Here is a 27,075-nt window from a genome sequence, read left to right as displayed (position 1 = left end):
CCTGCAACCCAGGCATGTACCCTGACTGGGAATCGAACCTGCGACACTTTGGTTCGCAGCCCGCACTCAATCCACTGAGCTACGCCAGCCAGGGCTAAAAAATAATTTTAACACTTCTTCCCTTAGGGTATTGTAGACTTTCAGGCTTTATATGACATAGGCCTTTATTACCTATCATATCTTCTTCCATCGTTTATATATCTATATTTCTGGGTGTCTATTTTTTCTGAAGTAAACTCTGTTTACTTTTTGTCTTGGTATATTTAGGAGCTCCCAAATAATACAAAATTTAAAGTGGTTCATTTGTTTCTCCTTTTTATTGAATTTATTGGTGTGACACTGGTTAACAAAATCACACGGGTTTCAGGTGCACAGTTCTACAACACACCCTCTGTTCACTGTGTTGTGTGTTCACCACCCCAAGTCAAGTCTCCATCCATCACCATTTATCCTCATTGTACTCTCTAGAGTGGCTCATTTTTATTGGCTATTTTATTTAACTTTGTGTTGAATGTGCTTTATTGAGAGAGAGATTATTACAATACTTTCCATATGGGCTATCTGAATTTCTGTGCTATACCAGAATGTGTTTATGTATTAGAAATGACACTCTCACCTTAAAGGTTAGATTACATGATAGTTATTTTTAAATTGTCTAAATAAGTGAGAAGATACAGTTAAGTCATTCCCTTACATTTTTATTCCTATAAATATCTTTATCTTTTTTATTGATGCATTTTTTGGCAGCATATGTATTGCTTTTCTCTTGTCTTTTAGTGAGATTGAGTCAGGTAAGGCAGTGAATACTTCCTGAGGTTGCAGGGGGGGCGTTCTTTTTGGATGGAAGAAACATAATGTGGTAGAAAAGGCAACAATAGTTACCTTTTAGCCTTTTTCACTCCTTTGCTTACTCCATTGTTTTATATTAAACAACACAATTTATCTACCTTGAAAACTAATGCATGAATGTGGTCTGTATAATACAATTGAAAAGTAATTATCTAGCACCAGCTATGTGTTAATATTCTAGTCTTAAGTTTTGAGTCCTCTGCAGTGCCTTTTTGGGTCCTGGTACAAAAGAATATTTGACGAAATGCGGTATTCAAAATTAATTGCTGAACAGCTAGGCTGTTTCTTATAATTAAATAGCGATAACTATTGCACTTCTAAATATGAGTTTAATCCATGTGAAAATTTCATATTTATGAGTCCTGGCTGGTGTGGCTCAGGGGATTGATTGCTGGCCTGCAAACCAAAGTGTTGCCAGTTTGATTCCCAGTCAGGGCACATGCCTATGTTGTGGACCAGGTCCCCAGTAGGGGGATGGATGAAAGACAACCACACATTGATGTTTCTCTCCTTCTCTTTCTCCTTCCCTCCCCCTCTCTCTAAAAATAAAAATAAATGATCTTGTAAAAAATTCATATTTATGAAATTAGAGTCACATATTAATATTAAATATATAATATTTAGGTACCTATTAATTATAGAAGATACTGCTGTGAATATGACATGATCCTTTATATCCTGGGTGGGGAAGGAGGAGAGACAAAGAAAAGCACTTCTCTATTTTCTTAAGAAAATGATTGGTGATGTGATTAACTATCCATAGTTGTCTTAACAACTGTCAATAGGGTCTCCTTTAGTTTGAGTGGCCTGGGGTGGTCTCTGAGGAGGTGGGATTTAAGCTGAGGAGGAAGAAAACCATGTAAAAATCTGGGTAGGAACATTCTGTGTGGAAAGGCACAACTAGTACAAACGTGAACAATTGAGTTTTTTTTACAGCATAAACTACTTATTGGAATATGAAATATACTAAGAAGCACTCAAGGTGTGGTTTTAACACCTTATTTTGAAATAAATACAATTTTGTATAATACTCATCTAGATCACCCAAATTTCAACATTTACAACATTTGCTTTATCATTTTCTCTCTGTCTGTACATATTGTTTTTTCTAAAACCGTTGAGTATAAATTCCAGACATAATGCCAGTGTGTGTTTCCTAAGAAGAAAAGAGATTCTCTTGTAGGCTACCTTAAAATGATAGAGTCAGAAAATTACTCTTGAGGCAATCTAGAGGCCTTATTCAGAAATTTTCATTTATCTTGCTAATGTTTTTATAGCAATAAAAGAAAATATTCCCGTCCAGGATCTAATCCGGAAACACACATTGTATTTAGTTTCTCTGTCTGTTCTAGATTGAAATTGTTCTTCAGAACATTTCATTACTCTGGAAAAGTGTTTATGTCTTTCATGGCCTTGATGCCTTTAAAGCATATGGACTTTTGTAGAATATCCTTTAGTACCAATCTGAGAAGTTTCCCTATGGCATTCATCTTAGCTGTTTTTGGCAGGAGTACCACAAAGTGACCATAGCTGTAACATGATACAGGTTTATCCCGTCACTAGTGATGTTAGCTTTTATTTAAGGAAGGTGGTTTCTGCCAAGTTTCTCTTTTGTAAAGTTACAACCCCCTCCCTTTTATAAGTATTTTGGGGGAGGGAGAGTACTCAGCGACTTTGTAAATATCCTTTTTTCATCAGACTTTCATTCACTAGTATTAATATTTTTTCCTGAAGTAATTATTTTGACAGATTTATAATCATACTTTCTTGCTAAGGAAAAAGCTAACATATATAGAATATAAGGGTGGATTCTAAGCTTTCTTCCTCACTGAATTCCAGGGGTATTTTGCTGTTGTCATTTGTCCAATTTATGCTGCTTTAGGGCTGGGGAAGGTGCATTCCTACCTTTATGAGAATATAATAACCCTGACTTAGGGACAGAGAGTTACAATTTGCCTGACTCCCAAGTCTCGCAGTTACAGAAGCCCCAGAGATGCTCTGCTTTGAGGTGGGCGGAACAGATCTCTGGGTATGGGGACAACTCATAGCAACCATTTTTTATCACTGAGCCAGCTTTGACTTATTTGGGAACCTCTGTTCATACAAAGAACTTTAGAACTAGTAATGAGTCAGAGTGTGCAATGATGAATTAAATTAAAGTACATGTGCTTTATGGTGCATTTGGCTATTATTAAAGCCCTCTTTACAGTCTTCTGGAGATAAAGGAAGTAGATTGCTCTCTGTCTTCCTCGATGAGGATCACTCTCCCTACTGGCTTGGCTGTTACTGTGTGGCACCGGAGGGGAGTTGTCTGGAGTTGGTTAATTGCCCTGAGTTTTGGCTTTTTTCAAGGGAAATGCACACCTTTTCTATTCTGGTTCTCAGTACAAACAATTGAAAACTTGAGCAGTCATTTACTATAGATGTAGTGCAGAATCCCTAGAGAAACTGCTAGGAGAAAAGGTATAGCGTTTATCATTACATTGGTTTATTTTTTAAGATGATCTTTTTAAATCTGGTTTTTCTCTATTAAAAGACCCCGAGTCTTTATTTTGAGCTGTTAGGTAAAAATAGCTGTTTGCGCGTACAAAACAAACTTACCGGTAACATCACTAGCCAGAGGAATAGGAAAGAACAATTTTGTTACCTTGCTAAAATTGGGGTTCAATTTTTTAAAAATCTAAGACATTTGGCTTGTTTGTGGTTAATACTTGAATGCAAATATTAACCATATCCGTGTAATTGATACTGACTTTTTTCAGGGGATTTGCAGGATTTTTTAATTATTCATCTTAGAATATGTATTTCTTTAATAAAATCCTTTCCCCTTTATGCATATCTTGCTTTCTGGCTCACATATTTAGGTATCATTTAATGGTTTCTTAGCAGAATCCCTTTTTAAAATTTTGCTGATACTAATATTTAACCACTGTTAGTGCAGTTTGTCACATGGATGCCATTCTGTTGTTATGGGTGCACATGAACCCACTTGCCAAGAGTAGTTGTGTTTTCCTTTTGCTTTCTTTCTTGGTAACGGTTCATTATAGCAAAAAAGAAAATATTCTTGAGATATAATTTATGTACCATACAATTCACCCATTTAAACTGTATAATTCAATGACTGATTTTATGCAACCATCGCCATAATCAATTTAAGAATATTTTTATCACTTGCAAAAGAAACGGTACCCTTTATAAATTCCCAATTCCTTTACCCTCCTCATCCCCTGCTGCAGCACTAAACAAGCATTAATCTACTTTCTATCTGTATAAATTTGCCTCTTCTGGACATACCATGTAAATAGAATCTTACAGTGTTCGTTTTTGTAACTGGCTTCTTTCACCTATCTTAATGTTTGAAAGGTTCATCACTGTTTTAGAATGTATCAGTACTTCATTTCTTTTAATGGCCAAGTAACATTTCATTGTATGGATATGCGACAGGGTTGGTTTTTCTAACTTTGCCTTTTGACAGTGCTACAACAGACAGTAGCTGTTGTTATACATTGCTAGGAGTCTTCCACTTTTTAGGACATTTCCCTCTGTTCCTCCATCTCTGGGAATAAGGTGGATTTTGTGAAGACCATATTTTTAATAGTTTAACTTGAACCGTTGAAGAAGTTAACTAAACATGATTAATACACATTTTAGTTATGTTAGCATAGCTAGCATAGCTAACATATCTCCTGGGAAGCACTCTTCTCCGAATTTGGCAATTTTTATGTACCTCATATAAGTGAAATCAAAATACTGGTCCTTTTGTTACTGGACTGTTTCTCTTAGCACAGTGTCCTCAGGCTTCATCCATGTTGTAGATGCATCAGACTTTCCTTCCTTTTAAGGCTGAATAACATTTTACTTAATGCATATACCACATCTATCCATTTATCTACTTATCCACTTATCTACTAATAGGCCTTGGGTTGCTTCTGCCTTTTAGCTATTGTGAATAAGGCTGATATTAGTGTTCAAATAACTTAAGACCCTACTTCCTTTCTTTCTTCTTATTTTTTATCTTTATTATATTTTTTCCATTGCCATATAGTCCCCTTATATCCCTGCCCTCAGCAGTCACCACACTGTTGTCCATGTCCATGAGTCCTTTTTCATTTTGCTCAATCCCTCCATCCTCTAACCTCTCCGACACCCCACTAGCTGTCATCTGTTCTTCATCTATGGGTCTGTCTGTTTTGCTTGCTAGTTCAGTTTGTTTATTACATTCCACATATGAGTGAAATAATATGATATTTATCTTTCTCTGACTGCCTTATTGTTCTCCAAGTCCATCCACACTGCCACAAAGTATAAAATTTTCTTCTTTCTTACAGCCAAGTAGAATTCCACTGTGTAAATGTCCCATAGTTGTTTTATCCCCTCATCTATTGATGGGCACTTGGGCTGCTTCCATATCTTGGCAATTGTAAATAACGCTACTGTGAACATAGGGGTGCTCATATTCTTTCGAATTACTGTTTTGAATTACTTCCTTTGGATACATTCCCAGAAGTGGGATTGCTGGGTCAAAAGCCAGGTCCACTTTTAATTTTTTGAGGTATCTTCATACTGCTTTCCACAGTGGCTGCACCAGTCTGCATTCCTCCCAATAGTGCAAAAGTGTTCCCCTTTCTCCACAATAAGCCAGCACTCGTTTTTTGATAAGACCCTATTTTCATATTCTTTTGAGTGGGATTGCAGGATCATATGGTAATTCTGTTTTTAATTTTGGGAGGAACTGCCATACTGTTTTCCGTAGTGACGGCACCATTTTACATTCCTACCAAACGGTGCACAAGGGTTTCAGTTTCTCTACATATTTGGTAGTTATTGTTATGTTCTATCTTCGTTTTAAGAGTAGCCATCTTAATAGATATCAGGTTTCCCTAATGATTAGTGATGTTGAGAACCTTTTTGTGTGCTTTTTAACCATTTGTATATATTCTCTGGAGAAACACTCAAGTTCTTAGCCCATTTTTTAATTGGGTGGTTCATTTTGTTGCGTAGCGCAAGTTCTGTCCATATTACTCCTTTGTCGGATATGTGGTGTGCCAGTGTTCCATAGGTTGCTTTTGTACTCTGTTGATGTTTGTCATCTGTTTTTGTTGATTGTGTCTTTTTTTTTTCTTTTCAATTTTATAAATTTATTCGACAATCAGCAGTTAGTTTTTATCCATGTTAACTGTAGTTTTTTGAAAGTAGTGACAGGGACGTAGGTGACCAAGGTATAGAGCTTGTTTGGTGAATCTTCATCCTCATTACAGTTTTTGGACTAGCACACCGGGATACAATATGTGACATTCCTTATTCCTTTGGCTCAGACAGCTTTGTCCCAGCCTGGTGCCAATGCAGGACATCTGGAGTTCCCATCTCCTTCATGGCAAATTGTTTAGGTTTAGTACCCTGGGGGCAGGCTTCTTGAAACCTACTCGATGGGTGTGCTTGTGAATGTTCATGGTGTATTCACTGGTCACTATTTCATTGATGGCACAACGGCCCATCTTTGTGGGAGCCATTATGCCAGGCCCAAGTTGGAAAGAAGAGTGAATTTCGATGCACAAATCCGATGTCTTTTTCTTCCTTGCCTATGCCTTTCGTGTCATATCCAAGAAATCATTAACTCAGTGCTTTGAAGCTTTTGCTCTATATTTTGTTCTTAAGAGTTATATAGTTTCAGGTTAAGTCTTTAATCCACAGTTTAGGATTCTGATCAAGAAAGACTGAAGAGTTGTTGAATAAAGTTTTCTATTCTTGCCAGCTGCTTTGTCGCTGGGACATGGGTTATTGGTTAAAGTCCTAGTATTAAAAATGGTATTTAATAGTATAGTACTACCAGCTTAGCAGTTTTCTCTTTCTGGTTCTCATTTTATTTTATAGAAGAGGCTTACAATGTCATGTTGTTTGTACTAGCTGGTTTTAAAAGAGCCAGAATAGTTTTTATTTTTATGTTTTAAAACATATTTTAATGCTATTACAGTTGCCCCAATAATTCCCTCTTTGTCCCCCTCCACCCCTCACTCCCTCAGGCACCTCCCCACCATTGGTCATTTTCATAGATCACGCATATAAGTCTTTGACTACTCCCTTTCCTATGCCCTACTTTACATCCCCTTTACATCCACATGGCTATTCTGTAATTGCCTATTGTACTCTTTAATCCCCTCACTTCTTCACCTGTTCTCCCACAGCCCCTCCCATCTGGCAACCATCAAAACTCTCTCCTTATCCATGATTCTGTCTCTGTTCTTCTTGTTTGCTTAGTTTGTTTTTTGGATTCAATTGTTGGTAGATATGTATGTTTTGCTATTTTTTTGTTCATAATTTTGATCCTTTTTTAAAGATTTTATTTATTTATTTTAGAGAGGGTAAGGGAGGGAGAAAGAGTAGGAGAAAAACATCAATGTGTGGTTGCCTCTCATGTGACCCCTACCGGGGACCTGGCCTGCAGCCCAGGCATGTGCCCTGACTGGGAATTGAACCAGCAAACCTTTGGCTGGCAGGCAGGCACTCAATCCACTGAGCCACACCTTCCAGGGCTTCATCTTTTTCTTAAATAATTCCCTTTAACATTTCATATAATGGTTTGGTGCTGATGAACTCTTTTAATTTTTTCTTGTCTGGGAAGCTCTTTATCTGCCCTTCGATTCTAAATTATAGCTTTGCTGGGTAGAGCAATCTTGGCTGTAGGTCCCTGTTTTTCATGACTCTGAGTATGTTTTACCAATCCTTTCTAGCCTGCAAAGTCTCTTTTGAGAACATAGCTGACATTCTTATGGGAACTCCCCTGTAGGTAACTAACTGCCTTTTTTTTTTTTTTTGCGCTGCTTTTAAGATTCTCTCTTTATCTTTAGTCTTTTGGCATTTTAATTTTGATGTGTCTTGGCTGTGGTCCTCTTTATATCTGTCTTATTGGGACTCTGTACTTCCTAGATTTGTATATCTATTCCCTTCACCAAATTAGGGAAGTTTTCTTTCATTATTTTTTCATACACATTTTCAATTTCTTGCTCTGTCTCTTCTTCTGGCACCCCTGTGATGTGAGTGTTGTAATGCTTGAAGTTATCCCAGAGACTCCTTAGCCTCTCCTTGTTTCTGTTTTTTTTTAAATCTTTTTTCTTCTTGCTGTTCTGATTAAATTTTTTAGTAATATATTATATTGATTATGCTATTATAGTTGTATTATAGTTGTCCCATTTCCCCTCCTTTATTTCCCTCTGCCTTGCACACCCCCTCCCACCCATATTCCTTGCCCCTTTAGTTCATGTCCATGGATCATACATATAAGTTCTTTGGCTCTACATTTCCTATAGTATTGTTAACTTCCCCCGGTCTATTTTCTACCTACCATTTATGCTATTTATACTCTGTACCCTTTCCCTCTCTCTCCCCCTCCCCTGCTGATAACCCTCCATGCTATCTCCATTTCTGCGATTCTGTTCCTGTTCTAGTTGTTTTTCTTAGTTTGTTTTTGTTTTTGTTTTAGGTGTGGTTGTTCATGAGTTTGTTGTTGTTTTATGGTTCATATTTTTTATCTTCTTTTTCTTAGATAAATCTATTTAACATTTCATATAAAGTGCTTGATGATGATGAACTCCTTTAACTTGACCTTATCTGAGAAGCACTTTATCTGGCCTCCCATTCTAAATGATGGCTTTGCTGGATAGAGTCATCTTGGATGTTGGTCCTTGCCTTTCGTGACTTAGAATACTTCTTTCCAGCCCCTTCTTTGCCTGTAAGGTCTCTTTTGAGAAGTCAGCTGACAGTCTTATGGGAACTCCTTTGTAGGTAACTGTCTCCTCTTCTCTTGCTGTTTTGAAGATTCTCTCCTCTTTAATCTTGGGTAATATAATTATGATGTGCCTTGGTGCTTCCTTGGATCCAACTTCTTTGGGACTCTGAGCTTCCTGGACTTCCTGGAAGTCTCTTTCTTTTGCCAGATTTGGAAAGTTCTCCTTCATTATGTTTTTAAATAAGTTTTCGATTTATTGCTTTTCCTTTTCTCCTTCTGGTACCCGTATGATTTGGATGTTGGAACGCTTAAAGATGTCCTGGAGGTTCCTAAGCCTTCCTCATTTTTTTTGAATTCGTGTTTCTTCATTCCTTTCTGGTTGAATGTTTCTTTCTTCCTTCTGGTTCACGCTGTTGATTTGGGTCCCAGTTTCCTTCTCATCACTGTTGGTTCCCTGTACATTTTCCATTATTTCACTCAGCATAGCCCTCATATTTTCATCTAATTTGCAATCATGTTCAGCCAATTCTGTGAGCATCCTGATTACCAGTGTTTTGAACTGTGCATCTGATAGGTTGGCTATCTCTTTGTTGCTTAGTTGTATTTTTTATGGAGCTTTGATCTGTTCTTTCATTTGGGCCTGGGGTTGGTTGGTTTGTTTGTTTGTTTGTTTGGTTTTTGTTTTTAAAGCTTTGGTGAGGGAATCAAGAGAGTCCATTCTTTTTTTTTTTTTTTTTAAGATTTTATTTATTTATTTTTAGAGAGGGAAGAGAGGGAGACAGAGAGAGGGAGAGAGGGAGAGAGAGAGAGAGAGAGAGAGAGAGAGGGAGAGAGAGAGAAACATCAATCCACTGAGCTATGCCAGCCAGGGCTCATTTGGGCCTGTTTTTGTTTTTGTTTTTGTCTTGGTGCACCTGAGCCACTAAAGGTTAAATTGCCTAAGGCAGATTCTGCTGAAAGGACTGATGCGCCTGACTGACTCAGAACGTGCAGGTAAAAATGCTGGAATAACTCATCCTAGTATAAAAATTCTACCCGCATCCACACAGCTGCTGTTCCTTAGAAGAAAGCATGTTCTCGGTGGAAGGGATCACGGCTCTTTTCTTTCCAAGTTTTCTGCCTGCCACATTCCTTCCCTCCAGCCCTGAATTGATTTTTTCTTCCTTGTGTTCCAAATCATTATTTTAATTCTCATCTTCATCCATTCCACTGTTAATTCCCTATACATTTTTCTTTATTTCACCTAGTGTAACCTTTATTTCTTCCCGGGTCTTTTTTATGCTGTTGAAGTACCCAATGAGTTCCTTGAGCATCCTGATAAACAGTGTTTTGAACTCTGCATCAAATAGTATATCTCCATTTCATTTCGTTCATTTTCTAGAGTTTTGTTCTGTTCTTTCATTTGGGCCATGTTTCTTTGTCTCCTCAATTTGGAGGTAATTAAGGAGCCTCCCTGTGTTTATTTCTATGTATTAGGTAGAGCTGCTTTGACTCCTGATCTTAGTAGCGTGGCCTAATGTAGAAAAGACTGCACGTCAGGTTGGATGGTGCAGAGCCTTACGTAATTGCCAGGGCAGGGCAACCCCTGTGAACTAGGGTGATAGAGTCTCGGATATGGTGGGGCAGCTCTGTGGCTGTGTTGTGGAAGGCTCAGAGGAGGCTCAATGGCCGCTGCCTGGACTCTGGAGTTTTGTCTGGAAGGAAGCTGTTCCTTAGCACTTGCCTCATGCAGACCACTCAGTTTCTCCCTGTATGCTCTGGTGCCCTTCAAGCTGCTGCCTGGTGCTGCATCCCACAGGGAGTGAGTCTGAGAAAGTCCTAGTCTGTTGTGGGCCCTTTAAAGAGGAGAGCCTGAGAATCCCACAGCTTTTTCTGTTGCCCCAACCCCCACACTATTTTACAGCCAGAAGTTATGGGGATTTATCTTCCTGGCACTGGAACCCTGGGCTGTGTGGTCTGGTGTGGGGCTAGGACCCCTCACTCCTGACATACCCCTCCTAATTTTTATCTACCACACATGGGTATGGGACTGTCTATTCCACATCTCCACCCCTCCTACCTGTTTGAATGAGTGTGACTTCTTTACTGCCTTGGTTGTCAGACTTCCATACAGCTTGATTTTTTTTACGATTCTGTGTGATACTTATTTTGTAGTTTAGTTGTAATTTTTGCTGTGGTTGTGCAAGTAGGTGAGCTGTTTTTACTTAGGCCTCCATCTTGACTGGTAGTCAGAGCCAGAATATATTTTAATGTAATCTGCCTATGTTAAGCTGCTACATGTGACAAATAGTATACAAGCAGACAAACTTTTTTCTGTCCTTTTAAATCAGTAGCTGTATAGGTAGTTGTGTCAGTAGGGACCAACAGATTGGGTGTATTGGAGGGAATGACGGTGCTATTAGGAACAGTGACAATATATCAAGTTGGTCAAATTGTAGTTGTGTAGGACACAAGTATTATTTTACACTATAATTTTTTTAAAGGATTTGGACGTGGCAGAGGGAGAGGGGCAGGAAGATTCTCAACCCAAGGCATGGGGTAAGTTTAGTCATCCTGTTTTTGTAGCTACTGCCTTCCCTAGTTGTTACTCTAAGGTTTTACTTTTTCTTTTCTGTACCAACTTTATTCTGGTGAGTCAGATATTTTCTATACTTAAGAAGAGAAAGTAGTAAAAAGGTAAAATAGTGCAAATGAAATTGTATTGCAGTGGGCCTTACTCAGACCAGAGTTTTTAGCCTTGATTCTGTTGACATTTTGGATTGGATAATAGTTTGTTGAGGTGGTGTGGTGTCCTTTTCATTGTAGGATGTTTAGCAACAGCCCTGGCCTTTCTCTGCTAGATACTGGTAGCACCTCTTCTCAAGTTGTGACAATCAGAAATGTCTCCAGACATTGCCACATGTTTCCTGGGAGGGAGGTGCACAGTCACCCCAGCTGAAAACCACTGCGTAAGAGTCATGTTGGGAAATCCAGCAATAGTCTTTGAGTGGGAAATAAATGCAATGTTTATTTATGTCAAAGTGATAGTTTTTTCCTTGGATTGTAATGGTGAATGGTGACCATATTGTTATTAAGTAAGTGGTATAATCAGTCTCATTATCTCCTACTGTTCTTTTCCTTTTTGGTGCGCCTAAAACATTAGCTTCCCCTAGATATTTAGAAAAAAGTTTTCAAGCATTTTCCACAAGCCATGTGTAGATTATAGTCAAGAAAGGAAGGGAATTGGTTCTGGGAAAAGCCCTTTGTCTCTCCATATCCTTAGGACAGCACTGGTATGGGTCCCTCCCCCTTAGGTGGTACCTCCTGCCATCTGTTTTTTGCCAGAGCTCCCTGTAGATAAAGGAGGAGTGGAAACACTGGGAGCAAACTTTTAAAAATTTATGCCCAGCCTAGTAATTTTAAACTGTTTTGTGGATTTTACTGTTTATCAAAAACATTATTTGTGATTAAAAAAAAAAGCTAATGATATCTTAATTAAGCTGGAAAGAAAAGTCTGTTGTGAAAATTTCAGAGGTAGTACGTAATTTGGCTCTAGTTAGACCTCTGCGGCAGGGGAATTTAGGATTTTAATGAGCCAAAGAAGAGGTATCGGACAACAACACATTTTTGTTTCTTGTTCAAAACATTTATATCTATTGTTTCAATTTTTTAAAAAAAGGCTCAGACACAACTGTTGTAAAAGGTTCAAAGCCAAACTTGGATTTTGACTTCAAAAGAAAAGACTAATTGCAATTTAAGTCTGGATTTAGGGTGGCTTTCCATAGAGCCCTCGTGCTGTCTGCAGTGATTATGTATCCACACCTGTTTTAGGATGCAGAGGACAGCAGTTTAGGGAAATGAGGGTATCTTATTGTGCAAGAGTTCATGGAAGGTCCCTAGACAATTCTGCTTTTTGGAAGATCTGTATCCAAATAACCAGAAGCATTTAACTATAATTAAATAGGAGAATAAAGGTGAGGTTTCTTATAGTGGCTCTTAGAAGGGACAGGGCTTGCTTTGGGAAGATGATGTACAGTTAATTTTGTGATTTTGGTGATTCCTTCATTTGCCTTTATTCTTTATTTCAAACCCCAGGACATTTAATCCTGCAGATTGTTCAGATTCTCCATCTGTAGATGGGTGTGGGACAAAGCCAGTAGTTTGGGAAGCTGCTCAGAATGGTGCAGATGAGGGAAGTGGTAAGTGCCTGTTCTCATCAGAGGTGTGTTTTAAATGTTCGAGTTAACATGCATACAAAGATGACATCAAAGTCTGCTGATGGAGAATAATGAAAAACAGCCTGCTGTCCTGCCTTTGAGACTACTGTTAGCTTGTTCTTACACCTGCAAAGTCTCTCATTTACAAATCTCATTGATGAGAAGGTATTTGGTTTTTTTTCCTTTCTGCACTCTGAGGAAGCGGTTGTAATCAGTCTGTGTAAATCGGCATAAATCCACACTCAAATCTCAGTATGTCAGGGTTTTTTTATTTTATTAAAATTTATTTTTTGTTACAGTCAACATTCAATAGTATATTAGTTTCACATGTACAACATAGTGGTTAGACATTTATATAACTGACGAAGTGATTCCTCTGATAAATCTAGTTACCCCCATCAGTGTGTCAGGGATTTATAGAATTTCTTAGGAAAACACTTCTTATGGAAAGTACTTAGCATTGTTAATAGTGGACACTAAAATTTGGCCAGATAAAGTGGTAGATGATAGATGGGTTTAAGACAGCAATTACTTTTGTAGGTTTTTCTGTTTCCTGCTGTTTTTGGATTATTTATTTTCTGAAATTCATGGGTAGATAATTGTTAATTGGACATGTTTATTTAATAGAGGTCTTTGGAAGATTTGTTCATGATAATAACTCATAATTCATTAAGAAATAATTTGATACTTCTATATAATATCAACTCTGGTAAAAAGAAATAAGACAGTATATCGCAGAAACACAATCAATGAACTAGAAACCAAAGATTATGTAGAGATGATTAACAACGGTTATAAATGATAGTTTGAAAAGACTAGGTAAATTCATAAACATTGTTAGACTAATGAAGGGAAGGAGAAGCAGCATACATAATTGGTCGGAGGAATAAGAAAAAGAATATTGATATTAATTATGTTATTATAGATATTAAAAGATCGTAGACAGATACTTTATGTCAATACATTTTGTGCTAACATTTGAAATTAGTCTCACTTTCAACACAGATGTAAAGTCTTAAGCCAAAATGCTAGAAAACAACCAAAGCGTCGCAGGTTCAATTCCCAGTCAGGGTACATGCCTGGGTCGCAGGCCATGACCCCCAGCAAACGCACATTGATGTTTCTCTCTCTCTATGTCCCTCCCTTCCCTCTCTAAAAATAAATAAATAAAATCTTTTAAAAAATGCTAGAAAACAATTCATGAAGATAGAAAAAGGACAATACACATCCTAGCCATGTTAAATTTATACCTGATATTCAAATTTGTTTAACATTTAAAGAACAGTCAACTCCTAGATATTTATTCAGGATAATAGAAGACTAGATTCACAGAAATGTTCTCTATAGAAGCATAACTAATAACAGCTAAAAAGTGGAAACCAAATGTCTTTTCAGTGGATAAGTAAAATGTCTATATATCCATACAATGGAATATTCATTCTGCCATAAAAAATGAACGAAGTACTGATACATGCTGCAGTGTGAATGAACCTTGAAAACATTATTCTGAGTGAAGGAAGCCAGTAGTAAAGAACCATATATTTTATATTGTATGACTTCATTTACGTGAAATGTCCAGAGTAGGCAATTACATAAAGACAGAAAGTAGATTGGTAATTGCCAAGAGCTTAGAACCTTTGGGAAAAATAGGTACTGACTACTAATATGTTCAAGATAACTTTGTTTTCTTTAAGATTTTATTTATTTATTTTTTAGAGCGAGGAAGGAAGGGAGCAAGAATTCTAGAGAGAGAAACATCAATGTGTGATTGCCTCTCACACACCTCCTACCAGGGACCTGGCCTGCAGCCCAGGCATATGCCCTGACTGGGAATCAAACTGGTGACCCTTTGGTTCACAGGCCAGCACATAGTCCCCTGAGCCACACCAGCCAGGGCAAGATTACTTTTTGAAATGATGAAAATATTCTGGAATAGATCATCGTAATGGTTGCACAACTTGTGAATATACTAAAAACTACTCAATTGAATACTTTAAAAGGATGGATTTTATGCTGCATAAGTTATATCTCAACAAAAATGAGTTTTATGCATTCCTTTAACAGATTAAAGGAGAAAATTCACAACTTTTCAATAAGGAGAGTTTTCAACAAAACCAATATCCATCTTGTTTTTGTTTTAATACTTACCTGAGAATAAATTTATTGATTTTAGAGAGAGAGGAAGGGAGAGAGTGAGTGAAACATTGATGTGAGAGAGAAACATAGATTGGTTGCTTACTGTATACGCCCCAACTGGGGATCAAACTTGCAGTGGTTTGGTGTATGAGATGATTGTCTAACCAACTTAGCCAACAGGCCAGGGCCATTCTGATTTTTTTAGAAAGCCAGGTGAATCTTGACTACAAGGAAACTTCCTTAATCAAATAAAGGCCATCTATAAAACTTACTGTAAACATTACAGTTAATGGTGATGTGTTGAATGTTTTTCTCCTGGAACAAGATAAAAGGGCTTACTCTCACTCTTTCTATTACTACTCTACCAGAGGTTTTAGCCATTACAGTAAGGAATAAAGAAAACTCAGAGAGGTAAAAAGGAAGGGAAAAAACCCCTGTCATTGTTGATGATATAAAAAAATCTATAGATAAATTATTAAAATTAAAGTGAGTTTTAAAAGGTACTACATAGAAGTTCAATAAACATATTTCTGCAAACCATTAACAGAGAGAAGATGGAAAAAAAATTGGTAGCCTCAAAGAAACACCAAATGTCTCCCTGGACAGTATGACTCAGTGGATTGAGCACTGGCCTGAGAACCAGGGAGTTGCTGGTTCGATTCCCAGTCAGGGCACATGCCTGGGTGGAGGGCCAGGTTCCCCAGTAGGGGGCACGAGAGAGGCAACCGCACATTGCTGTTTCTTTCCCTCTCTTTCTCCCTCACTTTCCCTCTGTCTAAAAATAAATAAATAAAATCTTTAAAAAATAGCTTACTACATTAAAAAAAACTCCAAATGTCTATGAAGAAGTCTAATGATATGCCAGATGGTAAGACTGTGAAAACATAAAATATATAAACTCATACTAAAATATAAAATCAAGATTCAATAAAATAAGTGCAAGGATATAACATTTTATGTATTTGCATATACTGTTTTTGAAGCTTAGTTTTTACTGACTTGCTCTTTGGACTTATTTTTTTTTTTTAAGATTTTATTTTTGTTTTAGAGAGAGGGAAGGGAGGAAGAGGGGGAGAGAAACATCAATGTGTGGTTGCCTCTCATGTGACCCCTACCGGGGACCTGGCCTGGAGCCTAGGCATGTGCTCTGATGTGGAATTGAACCAGTGACCCTTTGGTTTTCAGGCTGGCATTCAATCCATTGAGCCACACCAGCTAGGACATTCTTTGGATTTATTAATCCACGGTAGTCCACCACATCAAAATTGTCCCCACTGTTTTATAAAGTGAGGTTTATTGTGACTTGTTTTATATACAATAATTACCCTTTTAAAGAGGTGTTTATAAAAACTTTTTTAAAAAAGATTTTATTTATTTTCAGAGAGGGAAGGGAGGGAGATAGAGAGAGAGAGAAACATCAATATGTGGTTGCTGGGGGTCATGGCCTGCAACCCAGGCATGTACTCTGACTGGGGATCGAACCTGTATAAAAACTTTTAAAATATGTACAGAATATATAAAGAAGTCTCACAACTCATTAATAAGAAAGCAAACAACCCCCCTCTAAAAAACAAATGAGCAATTAAAAATGAACAAAAAAAAAATAGAAAAATATATTTTGTAGAAATGGGTTGTAGTATATTAAGTACTTTGCAAATGTTCTTAATCTCAGTGAATTCTACATTTCAAAAGGATTAACATGGCCCTGACCTGTGGCTCATTCATTTGGTTGGGCGTCACCCCACAAAGCGAAAGGTCTCTGGTTTGATTCTAGTCAGGGAATATACTTGGGTTGCAAGTCCAGTCCTTGGACCTGTTGAGTACAAGAGGCAACTGACCACCGTTTCTCTCTCTTTTTCTCCCTCCCTTCTCTTCTATCTAAAAAGAAATAAAATATTGAAAATAAGTAAATAAATTGAGAGGGTTAACATAGTATATTTTGTGTAATGTGTATTTTATCATAATAAAAAATGCCATAGAACTTAACCAAAAATTTGGCATAAATGCTATGTGTGTCTATTATGTTGTACTATAATTATGTGAGATGTAATTATCCATGATACTGGGTGAAAGGTAACTTCTTTTGAATCTATTTCTGAATAAAGATGAGTGAAAGATTTGAACACATGTTTCACAAAGAAAGATATTTGAACGGCAAATAAACCTACAAAAACACTCTCATGTTCACTGGTCATTGGGGAAGTACAAAGTAAAATCACAATAGGTTACTGCTATCCATCCATTAAAATAGCTTTAAGAGAAAACTGACAGTACCAAGTGTGAGTGAAGATGGCAAAGTAATTTGAACTCATAAATTTCTCACGGGAAAGCATACATTTAACATGCAATCTGAAAATCCCAATAGTAGGTTTTTATTGAAGAGGAAAGAAAACACACAAAAACCTGCATGTGATGTTTATAGCAGCTTTATTCATAATCACCAAATTTTATTCTATTTTTTTTTTTTTTTTAGAGAGATAGGGGAAGTGGGGGAGAAGAGAGGGAGAGAAACATCAATGTGCGGTTGCCTCTTAGGTGGCCCCCACTGGGGCCTGGCCTGAAACCCAGGGATGTGCCCTACTGGGAATCAAACCAGTGACCCTTTGGTTCACAGCCTGCGCTCAATCCACTGAGCTACACCAGCCAGGGCATAATCACTGAATTTTAAATCAAGAGTTGAAATAATGTTGAATTAGTTGATCAACTGCTATTTTCCTTTTTTCTTATTCTGCCTCTTTTTCTTTCTCCTGTTTTCTGTTTCCACTTTCATTTCATGCTCCTTTCCCTCATTTTCATTTAATAGCAGCTTTCTTACTGAAAAACATTTGGATAAGCATATTGTGTTTGATGCAGAATACAATTAAAGGATGTCTGTTCACCTAATGGGGTGGTGGTATTTCTCTGGACACCTCACAGAATGCTATTGTCTTGCTGATAACACAGAGTTGAGTCCAGCCCCTCAGTCTTAACAGGTTCAGAAACATGACTATTGACAGCATAATAATCAAATCAATTCCTTAGAGTCACACTGACACTAATCAAAATAGAAAGACTGAAGGATAGTCAGAATACTTACTTATAAATTTACTAAAAGCAGTATACCTGTTTAATAGTTTGGAATGCTCTCTTTGACAAGTGGGAAGGGAGCTTGGTGAATCTAGGATACTGGATGCAAATTGAATGTTCAAGGTCCATCTGGCTAATAAGATTCATACTTGAGTCACAGTGGCCTGCCACAGTATGAATTACAGTGTTTCCCTCTCACTGGAACACAGTATATGCTGAGGTCTGATGCATCTCTTTATTTGCTGACCAATTTCTCTTCTGATGAATATCATAATTGTTTTGATACGTTAAAAACTTCCATTTTATATTGCTCTACATAACTGGCATCAAATGTTCAAAATATAGCTCAGGAAAGGTATGAATGGTTTATTTTTAAATTTTCCTTAAAAATTTTATAAAATGCTTATAATATCTTCCATTTTTATCAAGGTTAACTAATAAAACCCATCAAATAAATGTGTATAATCTATATTTTTACAATGACTTGGTAAAATAATTGTCAGCTTTTGATTATGGAAGTGTTCTTCAGATTGACTTCCAAGGCACCACAGATTTTTGTGTCGTTGTTTTCCTTTCTCATACATGGCTGCCTTGTGTGTGCTTTTTTAAAAAGTATGTTGCATTGATTATGCTATAGCAGTTGTCCCATTTTTTTCCTCCAATTTATTTCCCTCTACCCTGTAGCTTCTGTCCCTCCAGCATCCCCACCCCCCCCCCCACCTTAGTTCCTGTCCATGGGTTGTACATATCAGATCTTTGGCTTCTCCATTTTCTATGCTATTCTTAACCTCCTTCTATTTTGTACTTACCAATTATGCTTCTTATTTGCTATACCTTCTCCCCCATTTTTCCCCTTCTGCCTCCCTGCTGAGAACCCTCCATGTGATCTCCATTTCTGTGATTCTGTTCCTGTTCTAGTTGTTTGCTTATTTGTTTTTGTTTGTTAGATTCAGTTGTTGATAGTTGTGAGTTTGTTGTCATTTTACTATTTATAGTTTTTGATCTTCCTCTTTTTCTTTGCTAAGTCCCTTTAACATTTCACATAATAAGAGCTTGGTGATGAACTCCTTTAACTATACGTTATCTGGGAAGCACTTTATTTGCCCTTTCATCCTAAATGATAGCTTTCCTGGATAGAGTCATCTTGGATGTAGGTCCTTGCCTTTCATGACTTGGAATACTTCTTTCCAGCCCCTTCTTGCCTGCAAGGTCTCTTTTGAGAAATCAGCTGACAATCGAATGGGAACTCCTTTGTGACTGCCTCCTTATCTCTTGCTGCTTCTAGGATTCTCCCCTTCATTTTAACCTTAGCTAATGTAATTATGATGTGTCTTGGTGTGTTCCTCCTTGGGTCCAACTTGTTTAGGACTCTCTGAGCTTCCTGGACTTACATGTTTATTTCCTTTGTCAGATTGGGGAGGGTTTCCTTCATTATTTTTTCAAATAAGTTTTCAGTTTCTTGCTCTTTCTTTTCTCTCTCTGGCACTCCTATGATTCAGATGTTGGAACATTTAAAGTTGTCCCGGAGGTTCCTAAGCTTATTTTTTTGAATTCGTGTTTCTTCATTCTTTTCTGGTTGAATGTTTATTTCTTCCTTCTGTTCCAAATCATTGATTTTGAGTCTCGGTTTCCTTCACTTCACTGTTGGTCCCTTGTATATCTTTTTCTATTTCACTTTGTATAGCTTTCACCTCTCCCTTTATTTTGTGTCCATACTCAGTCATTTCTGTGAGTATCCTGATTACCAGTGTTTTGAACTCTGCATGTCATACATAGGTTGGCTATCTCTTCGTCATTTAGTTTTTTTTCTGGAGATTTCTTTTTTAAAGATTTTATTTTTTATTTTTAGAGAGGAGGAGAGAGAGAGAAAAAGAAGGAGGGAAACATCAGTGTCTGGTTGCCTCTCATGCAACTTTCACCAGGGTCCCAGCCAGCAATCCAGGCATGTGCCCTAGATTTGGAATTGAACCAGCAACCCCTGGCTTCGCAGGCTGGCACTGAATCCACTTAGCTGCACCAGCCAGGTCCTTTTTCTGGAGCTTTGATCTGTTCTTTCATTTGGGCCATAGTTCTTTGTCTTGGCACACCTGTTATGTTTTAAGGGGCAGAGCCTTAGGCATTGCCCTGGGTGGCACAACCCATTTCGCTGCCCTTGTGATGCTGTATGTGGGGGAGGGGTCAGAGAGGGAATAATGCCACTTGCTCAAGTTGTGCCCTGTTTTCAGTCATTTTCCCTGCTACTCCCTAGTGAATTAGGCCCTTCTGGTGCGGATTCATGTGTGGGTGGGCTTGTGTACATTGTAGGATCCCATCGGCCCCTCTAACTAACTCTTCTGTGAAACTGGGAGTTTCTCCCGCTGCCACAACCCTCACAGGTTTTTACAGCCAGCCGTTTTCAGGCTTTATTTCCTGCACTGGAACCCTGGGTTATGCAGTCTGTCTTGCTGCCCAGTTGTTCTTTAGGTTTATCTGCACACGAATACGTCACTGCCCAGTCGGCCAGCCTCCGCCTTTCCTGCCCTGTTGCCAGCCACTGCCTTGCTGTGCGACCTCTTTGCTCTGTCTGCCTGTCTTTGTATTTTCTACCAGTGTGGATGAATGTTTCTTCTTTAACTCCTTGGTTGTTGGACTTTCATTCAATTCAGTTTTCTGGCAGTTCTGGTTCTTTTTTTGTTTTTAAATTTGTTGTCCTTTTGTTTGTGTGAGGAAGCAAAGTGTATATATCTACGCTTCTGTCTTGGCTGAAGTCTACATATGTGCTTTTGAGAGAGGACCAACATCAAGTTAAATTGGACATAAAACATCTCAAATTTATTAACATGAAAATTAATGTTATTGGCATTTTCATATATGTCTGAGGCATGGGTCTACAGGCCTGTGATGAAAACCAAGCCCTTAGTACCAAATTTTAATATTCCAATGTAGGATAGGACTGCACTCTGTGTTCCTTTATATCTGAGGTCTGATGTTTTTTATAGTCTTCGTGGGTTACTGCAACAACTTGGTCCTGGCTTCTGGCATCTGGTTTTCCCTGCTGTGGCCTGCCATAGCGCTTTACCATGTTGTACTATCGCTTATAGTTATGTACATATGTTGTCTTCTGCCCACTTGTACATCTACTGGATTCTGACCTATTCTGCATATTTTAATTTTCAATACACTTTAGAAATGATTAAGATAGTAAGTTTTATTTTACTAAAATTTAAAACTTTTTTAGAAAAAAGGAAATTATGTTTTAATCATTAGGATGTTTTTAATATTTTATATATAAGTTTTTGTAATGCCTGATTGTTTTTCTCCTCTAGAATATCTCTTCTTTATATGTCATTATGTTCAGACATTTTCCAGCCTTCAGGTTGTTTGCTGTGCTTCATCTAACCCCATAAGCTTTCTGTTACCATTCCAGCTCTCATTAATGTCTATGTTGTACTCCATTTTCCAGTGCATTAATCAGCTTCATGTAATTTATCATTCAGTAATATACTACCTTTATCACTCACAAAATTTTTAATTGTCTTTCCTGTGAGTTATGACTTTGGGAACTAGCATCATGCTTAACTTGTCAGCTTTCAATCCAGTATTGGTTGGTTGATGATTGATGACAAAGGAGGCCTTAAGAAAATTCAACCATGAACGATTTCTTTCTATTATAATTTTAGATGCCTCAAAAGTAAATGCTTTAGGAATGATTTTTGAGGCTTTGAAATTGTTTTCAGTTTCTGTTTTTTTCTTTCTTTTCTTTAAGTATATTTTATGGATTGTGTTATTACAGGTGTCCCAGTTTTTCCCTTTGCCTCTCTCTGCCCTCTACCCCACTTCCCTCCAGCAAACTGCCCCCCCCCCCCCCTTAGTTCTGGTTCTTTGGTGTCCATAGGGGTCATCTACCTAAGTTCTTTGGCTTCTCCATTTCCTATAGTGTTTTTTAACACCCCTTTGTATATTTTTACTTACCAATTATGCTTTTTAATTTCTGCACCTTTCCCCCCATTCTCCTTACTATCCCAGCTGATAACACTCCAAATGACCTCTATACCTAGGATTCTATTCCTGTTCTGGTTGTTTGCTTAGTCTCTTCATTGTTTTAGATTCAGGTGTTGATAGTTGTGAATTTGTTGACTGTGTGATATTCATAGTTTTGATTTTTTCTTAAGTCCTTTAACATTTCATGTAATAATGGCTTCATGATGTTGAATTCCTTTAGCTTTACCTTGTCTGGGAAGCACTTCATCTGTCTTTCCATTCTAAACGATAGCTTTGCTGGATAGAGTAATCTTGGTTGTATGTAGGTCGTTGCTTTTCATCACTTTGAATACTTCTTGCCTGCAAAGTTCCTTTTGAGAAATCAGCTGATAGTCTTTTGGGAACTCCTTTGTAGGTAATTCACTGCTTTTCTGTTGCTGCTTTTCAGATTCTCTCTTTATCTTCAATCTTTGGCATTTTAATTATGATATGTCTTTGTGTGTCTCTCTTTGGATCCAACTTGTATGGGACTCTCTGTGCTTTCTGGACTTGTATGTCTATTTCCTTCACCAAATTAGGGAAGTTTTCTTTCATTATTTTTTTCAAGTACGTTTTCAATTTCTTGCTTTCCCTCTTTCCTTCTGGCATCCCTATGATTTGGACGCTGGCATATTTGGAGATGTCCCAGAGACATTCTCTCCTCATTATTTTGAATTTGTTTCTTCTTTCTGTTCTGGATGAATGTTTATTTCTTCCTTACGTTACAAATTGTTGATTTGAATCCCAGTTTGCTTACCTTCACTGTTGGTTCCCTGTAGATTTTTCTGTATTTAACTTAGTATAACCTTCCTTTATGTTGCCATACTGAATGAGTTGCCGAACTGAATGAGTTCTTTGAGCATCCTGATCACCAGTGTTTTGAAGTCTCCATCTGATAGGTTGGCTATCTCCATTTCGTTTAATTCTTTTTCTGGGGTTTTGTTTCATTCTTTCATTTGTCTCCTCAGTTTGGCAGCCTTCCTCTGTTTGTTTCTGTGTATTAGGTAGAGCTGCTTTGACTCCTTGTAAAAGACACCTGTAAATTGTGTGGGGCAGAGCCTTGGGTAATCGCCAGGGTGGGGCAACTGGCTTCACCTTTTTTGGCTCTCTGTGTTGGGGAGGGCTCAGAGAGGGGCCTGTGCCTCTACTAGGCTTCTGTGGATTTGCCCGGCACTCTGTTTCCAGTAACTTCACTCACTCACTCACTCTCTGTATGTGACTGGTGCCCTTCCAGCTGTTGCCCTGGTGTTGAATCTAAGAGTTGATGGGTTTGCCTATGTTTTAAGACTGTGCGAGCCCTCTAAGTGAAGTTTCTTGAAAATCTGGCAGTTTCTTCCATTGCCCCAACCCCCCGCTTGTTTTTACAGCCAGAAGTTACGGGGATTTATCTTCCCGGCGCTGGAACCCTGGACTGTGCAGTCTGACCTGGGGCTGGGATCACTCGCTCCCAAGGTATCCCTCCTGATTTTTATCCACCACACGTGAATGTGGACCACCTGTGCCTGTTCTGCCGTTGCCACCTCTCTGCGCCACACTGTGTCTCCTTGCCTCTCTGCCCCATATCCTCGTCTCCACCTCTCCTACTCGTCTGGATGATTGTGGCTCCTTTAAATCCTTGGTTGTTGGATTTCCATATAGTTCGATTTTCTGACAGTTCTGAGTGTTACTTGTTTTGAGATTTAGTTGTAATTCTTTTTGTGCTTGTAAAAGGAGGCAAAGCTTGTCTACCTATGCCTCCATCTTGACCAAAAGTTGTTTCCAATTTCCTCATTAGAATGTTTCTAAAACTCCTTAGGTCAAACTTCAGCTTTTTCTAGAATTTGTCAGTCTTTAAATTATGGTGCTGTCTTCTATGATGAATTTGACAACACAAGCATAGTATAAGTTGGATGTAGGTGATACCAGGAACATTGTGTACTGACTATCTTTGAAATTAGTCCAGTTGGGAGCTTTTAAAACTATACATGTACTTGGTGAAAAGTCTGAAAGGAAATACGTCAAAAAATTGGATAGTACCTATTAGTTCTTGAAAGAAAGCTACATTGTAGAAAGAAGGTAAGAGTGAAGGGCAGGTGAATGGTTTACCTTAGATGCATGTAGCTTGGTGCAGGGTGTGCTGAGAGGCCTGTGCAGGGTCCTAGAGTCAAGGTTTCAGGACTCGTTTCCAACAGGGACTAACTTCACCTTGTGTTTTTTCGCTATTAATTCTTTCTCTTTTTGTGTGAGGAAATATCTTTCTTCAAAGAGATGTTATAATTTTTATGACATTTTTGGAGAAATTATGGAAGCCATTTAAAGATATGATGAGTGAGTGAATACAGAGGATCAGATTGAAATATTTATTTAGTCTTAACTATTGCAGTTGAACCCCCTCCTTTTTTTGGAAGAGAGAAAGGGAGGGGAGCGTTTCCTCAATCCACTGAGGTTTTGCTTCCTAGCAGTTGTCATCAGTTTGGCTTAAACGAACTCATTAAAAAAATATGTAAAAATTTTTTTAAAAAGAGAGAAAGAAACATCGATTTGTTGTACCACTTATTTGTGCATTCATTGGTTGAATTCTTCTATGTGCTGTGACCAGGGATCAAACCTACAACCTTGGTGTATGAGGACAATGCTCTAACCAACTGAGCTACCCACCCGGGGTTGTTACAGGTGACCTTTGAACAGCACAAGGGTTAGGGTTGCCAACCACCCTCCACATATGCAGATTCCCAACTGTGGTTCGAAAATTCACTTGACTGTTGAATGACCTGAGTTTGAACTGCTCGAGTCCACTTGTATTCATTGTTCAAGGGTGAAAGGATACATGTAATCCAAAACCACAAAAGAACGGGGCATTTATCTGTCTACATTCTTCCTTTCTTTAATGTATTTGCCCTGAGATCCACGATAATAGAAGTCTCAAACTGATGTGTCTAGGTTTCTCATTCAGGGATCATGTTTTCAGGTTTGAAACATCTCCCTTTTGTACCTACATCTTAGGTGATATTTTAACAGGAGCCATGTTCCATAAATCCATAGATTCTATATTTGTTTGCCATAACCAATCCAAAATTAGGGACATCCTGTTGAAAGCATTCTAAAAAGGACTCTCTTCTGGGGTAATACCATCAGGTTTCTTAGGAGGTGGTTTGTTATTGGGTTACTGACCTGATTCCCAGGAAATTAGAACTGGTCACCTGCCTTTTTTCCTCAGGAATATACTCCTCCTTCTCTTCTCTTCTTTTCACACACAAACCTCATTGAAGGTCAGATGCTCAACTCATTTCTTCCCATTGAGGGAACTGAAAACACTCACAGTTCCACATGTAGAGGGTGCTTACAGTAAATAATTTGGTGTATTTTATTTTGAAACCATTTTCTCTGGTTGCGTGTTTGCATGTATGCTTTAAAATAGTGGGCCTAAACTTATACAGGATCTCTTAAATACAAAAGTCAGCATTTTTAAATATCAATACTTTTCTTTAAATCACTTACTTGTTGTATAGGTGATTATTCTTTTCAGTGCTGTTTGAGCATATCCTCTGTATCTACTCTTCAGGAGTTACAGCACCAGACTTCATGTGAGCAGGACTAATGTTCAGCTTCGCTGGAGACCAATTAGGAAACCATACAGTGGAGCCAATACTTATGTAAAGGAGGCTTATGGAAATACAGCCCCCCCCCCCAAAAAAAAAACCCAAATTATTTTCTGGAGGGTGGGCCCCTTGTAGTATAGGCTTCTCCTGCTAGGTGAGTGTTCTAGGGCCCATCCATATCAATTACCACCAGCTGGCATTGTTGTGAGAGTCCGCGCTCTCGTTGTGTTTGCCCATTTCATGATGGGCAATTTAAAAAGCGCACCTGTCTACACTGTGCTGAGTCCTCAGCAGTTTTTGACTAAAAACAGCATCTTCCGGTGCCCCACCCTTCCTATTCACCCAGTCTTGCCCTGAGGGATTTTTTGTTTCCCCGGATGAAAAGAGTCCTTAAAGGGAAATGTTTTTTGGATGTGAAAGAGGTAAAACAAAATGGCAGAAGCACTAAAAGGCATCAAGATCAACGAGTTCAAAAACTGTTTCAAGCAGTAGGAAGAAAGTCTCAATAGGAATAGTGCATCAAATGGAGAGTACTTTGAAGGTGACTGATGTTTAAACATACAAGAATAAATACACAAATTTTTATAAATTAATTCTGTTTTGGGGGGGCGCCCCCCCACCCCCCACCCCTCCCCTCCCCTCCCCTCCCCTCCTCGTGATAATTTGGTGTTCCATGTGAAAGGGTTCACGGTAGACCTGCCTTCATTGAATTTTGTTCTGTACTTTAACTTTATATATAAGGAATGATCTCATTGTTTAACATGTATATTTGTGTTCTGCCCATACTTTTTTTTTAAAAAGATATTTAGAGAGAGGAGAAGGGAGGGAGAGAGAGGAAGAGAAACATCGATCAGTTGCCTCTCGAGTGCCCCATCTGGGGACCTGTCATGCAACCCATGCATGTGCCTTCACTGGGAATTGAACTGGTGACCTTTCGGTTTGCAGGCTGATGCCCAACCCACTGAGTCACACCAGTCAGAACTTGTGCCTATACTTTCTTACTCATGGCAGAATTGCCTGGATATCGTCTACACTGAAGTAGAATCAATTTTAGACATTGTTTTGAGTTTACATGGATAGTATCTAGCTAAGTTGCATTTGAAACATGATGGATTTTATTGAGAGTAGATTAAGCGTCCTGTAGTTCTTGGATTGTAGACTAAATTGCTAGTGAGACCCAGGATATATCTTGTGCAGTACACGATAGAGAATCATTTAGAATAAAACAGTATTTGACTTTGTGCTGTAAGCTGTGATTGTTGTCAACAGGGGCCTGGAAGAATTCTGTGGAAGAGTGGACAACAGAAGATTGGACTGAAGATGTAAGTGTTTACCAGATCAGACCCATGTGTCTTCTGGTTTCTGGTAGGGGTGTGTGTATTTTGATGCGAGTCTGGTATATCTATGGCTGGCTGTTGTTAATGGCTTCTTTTCAGCCATCTGTGATTACCATGTTTGTTTGTTTGTTTGTTTTTTGGTGTTTTTTTTTGGCATATGGAAGGAAGTTGGTTTTTTGAGATTTTTAAGA

The 27,075-nt window shown here is 38.2% G+C and overlaps 1 protein-coding gene across 7 annotated transcripts in view; it reads left to right on the top strand.

The window, feature by feature from the left end:
- Positions 1-27,075, top strand: part of UBAP2 (ubiquitin associated protein 2) — a 132,060-nt gene that overhangs the window by 64,041 nt on the left and 40,944 nt on the right. For 4 of the 7 annotated variants that reach the window (XM_036021836.1, XM_036021834.1, XM_036021833.1 and 1 more), the window contains 3 exons: positions 11,056-11,110; positions 12,647-12,750; positions 26,817-26,869. In XM_036021836.1, the coding sequence (XP_035877729.1) occupies positions 11,056-11,110; positions 12,647-12,750; positions 26,817-26,869 (212 nt within the window). Of the gene's footprint in view, positions 1-11,055; positions 11,111-12,646; positions 12,751-23,397; positions 23,422-26,816; positions 26,870-27,075 lie in introns of those variants that run through there. The other 3 variants (XM_028508164.2, XM_028508174.2, XM_036021837.1) reach the window with 2 other exon arrangements.

This window comes from Phyllostomus discolor, chromosome 3 (assembly GCF_004126475.2).
Source record: "Phyllostomus discolor isolate MPI-MPIP mPhyDis1 chromosome 3, mPhyDis1.pri.v3, whole genome shotgun sequence".
NCBI classification, from domain to species: domain Eukaryota; kingdom Metazoa; phylum Chordata; class Mammalia; order Chiroptera; family Phyllostomidae; genus Phyllostomus; species Phyllostomus discolor.
Note: the sequence above shows the minus strand (reverse complement) of the source record. Positions and strands in the feature narration are given on the sequence as shown.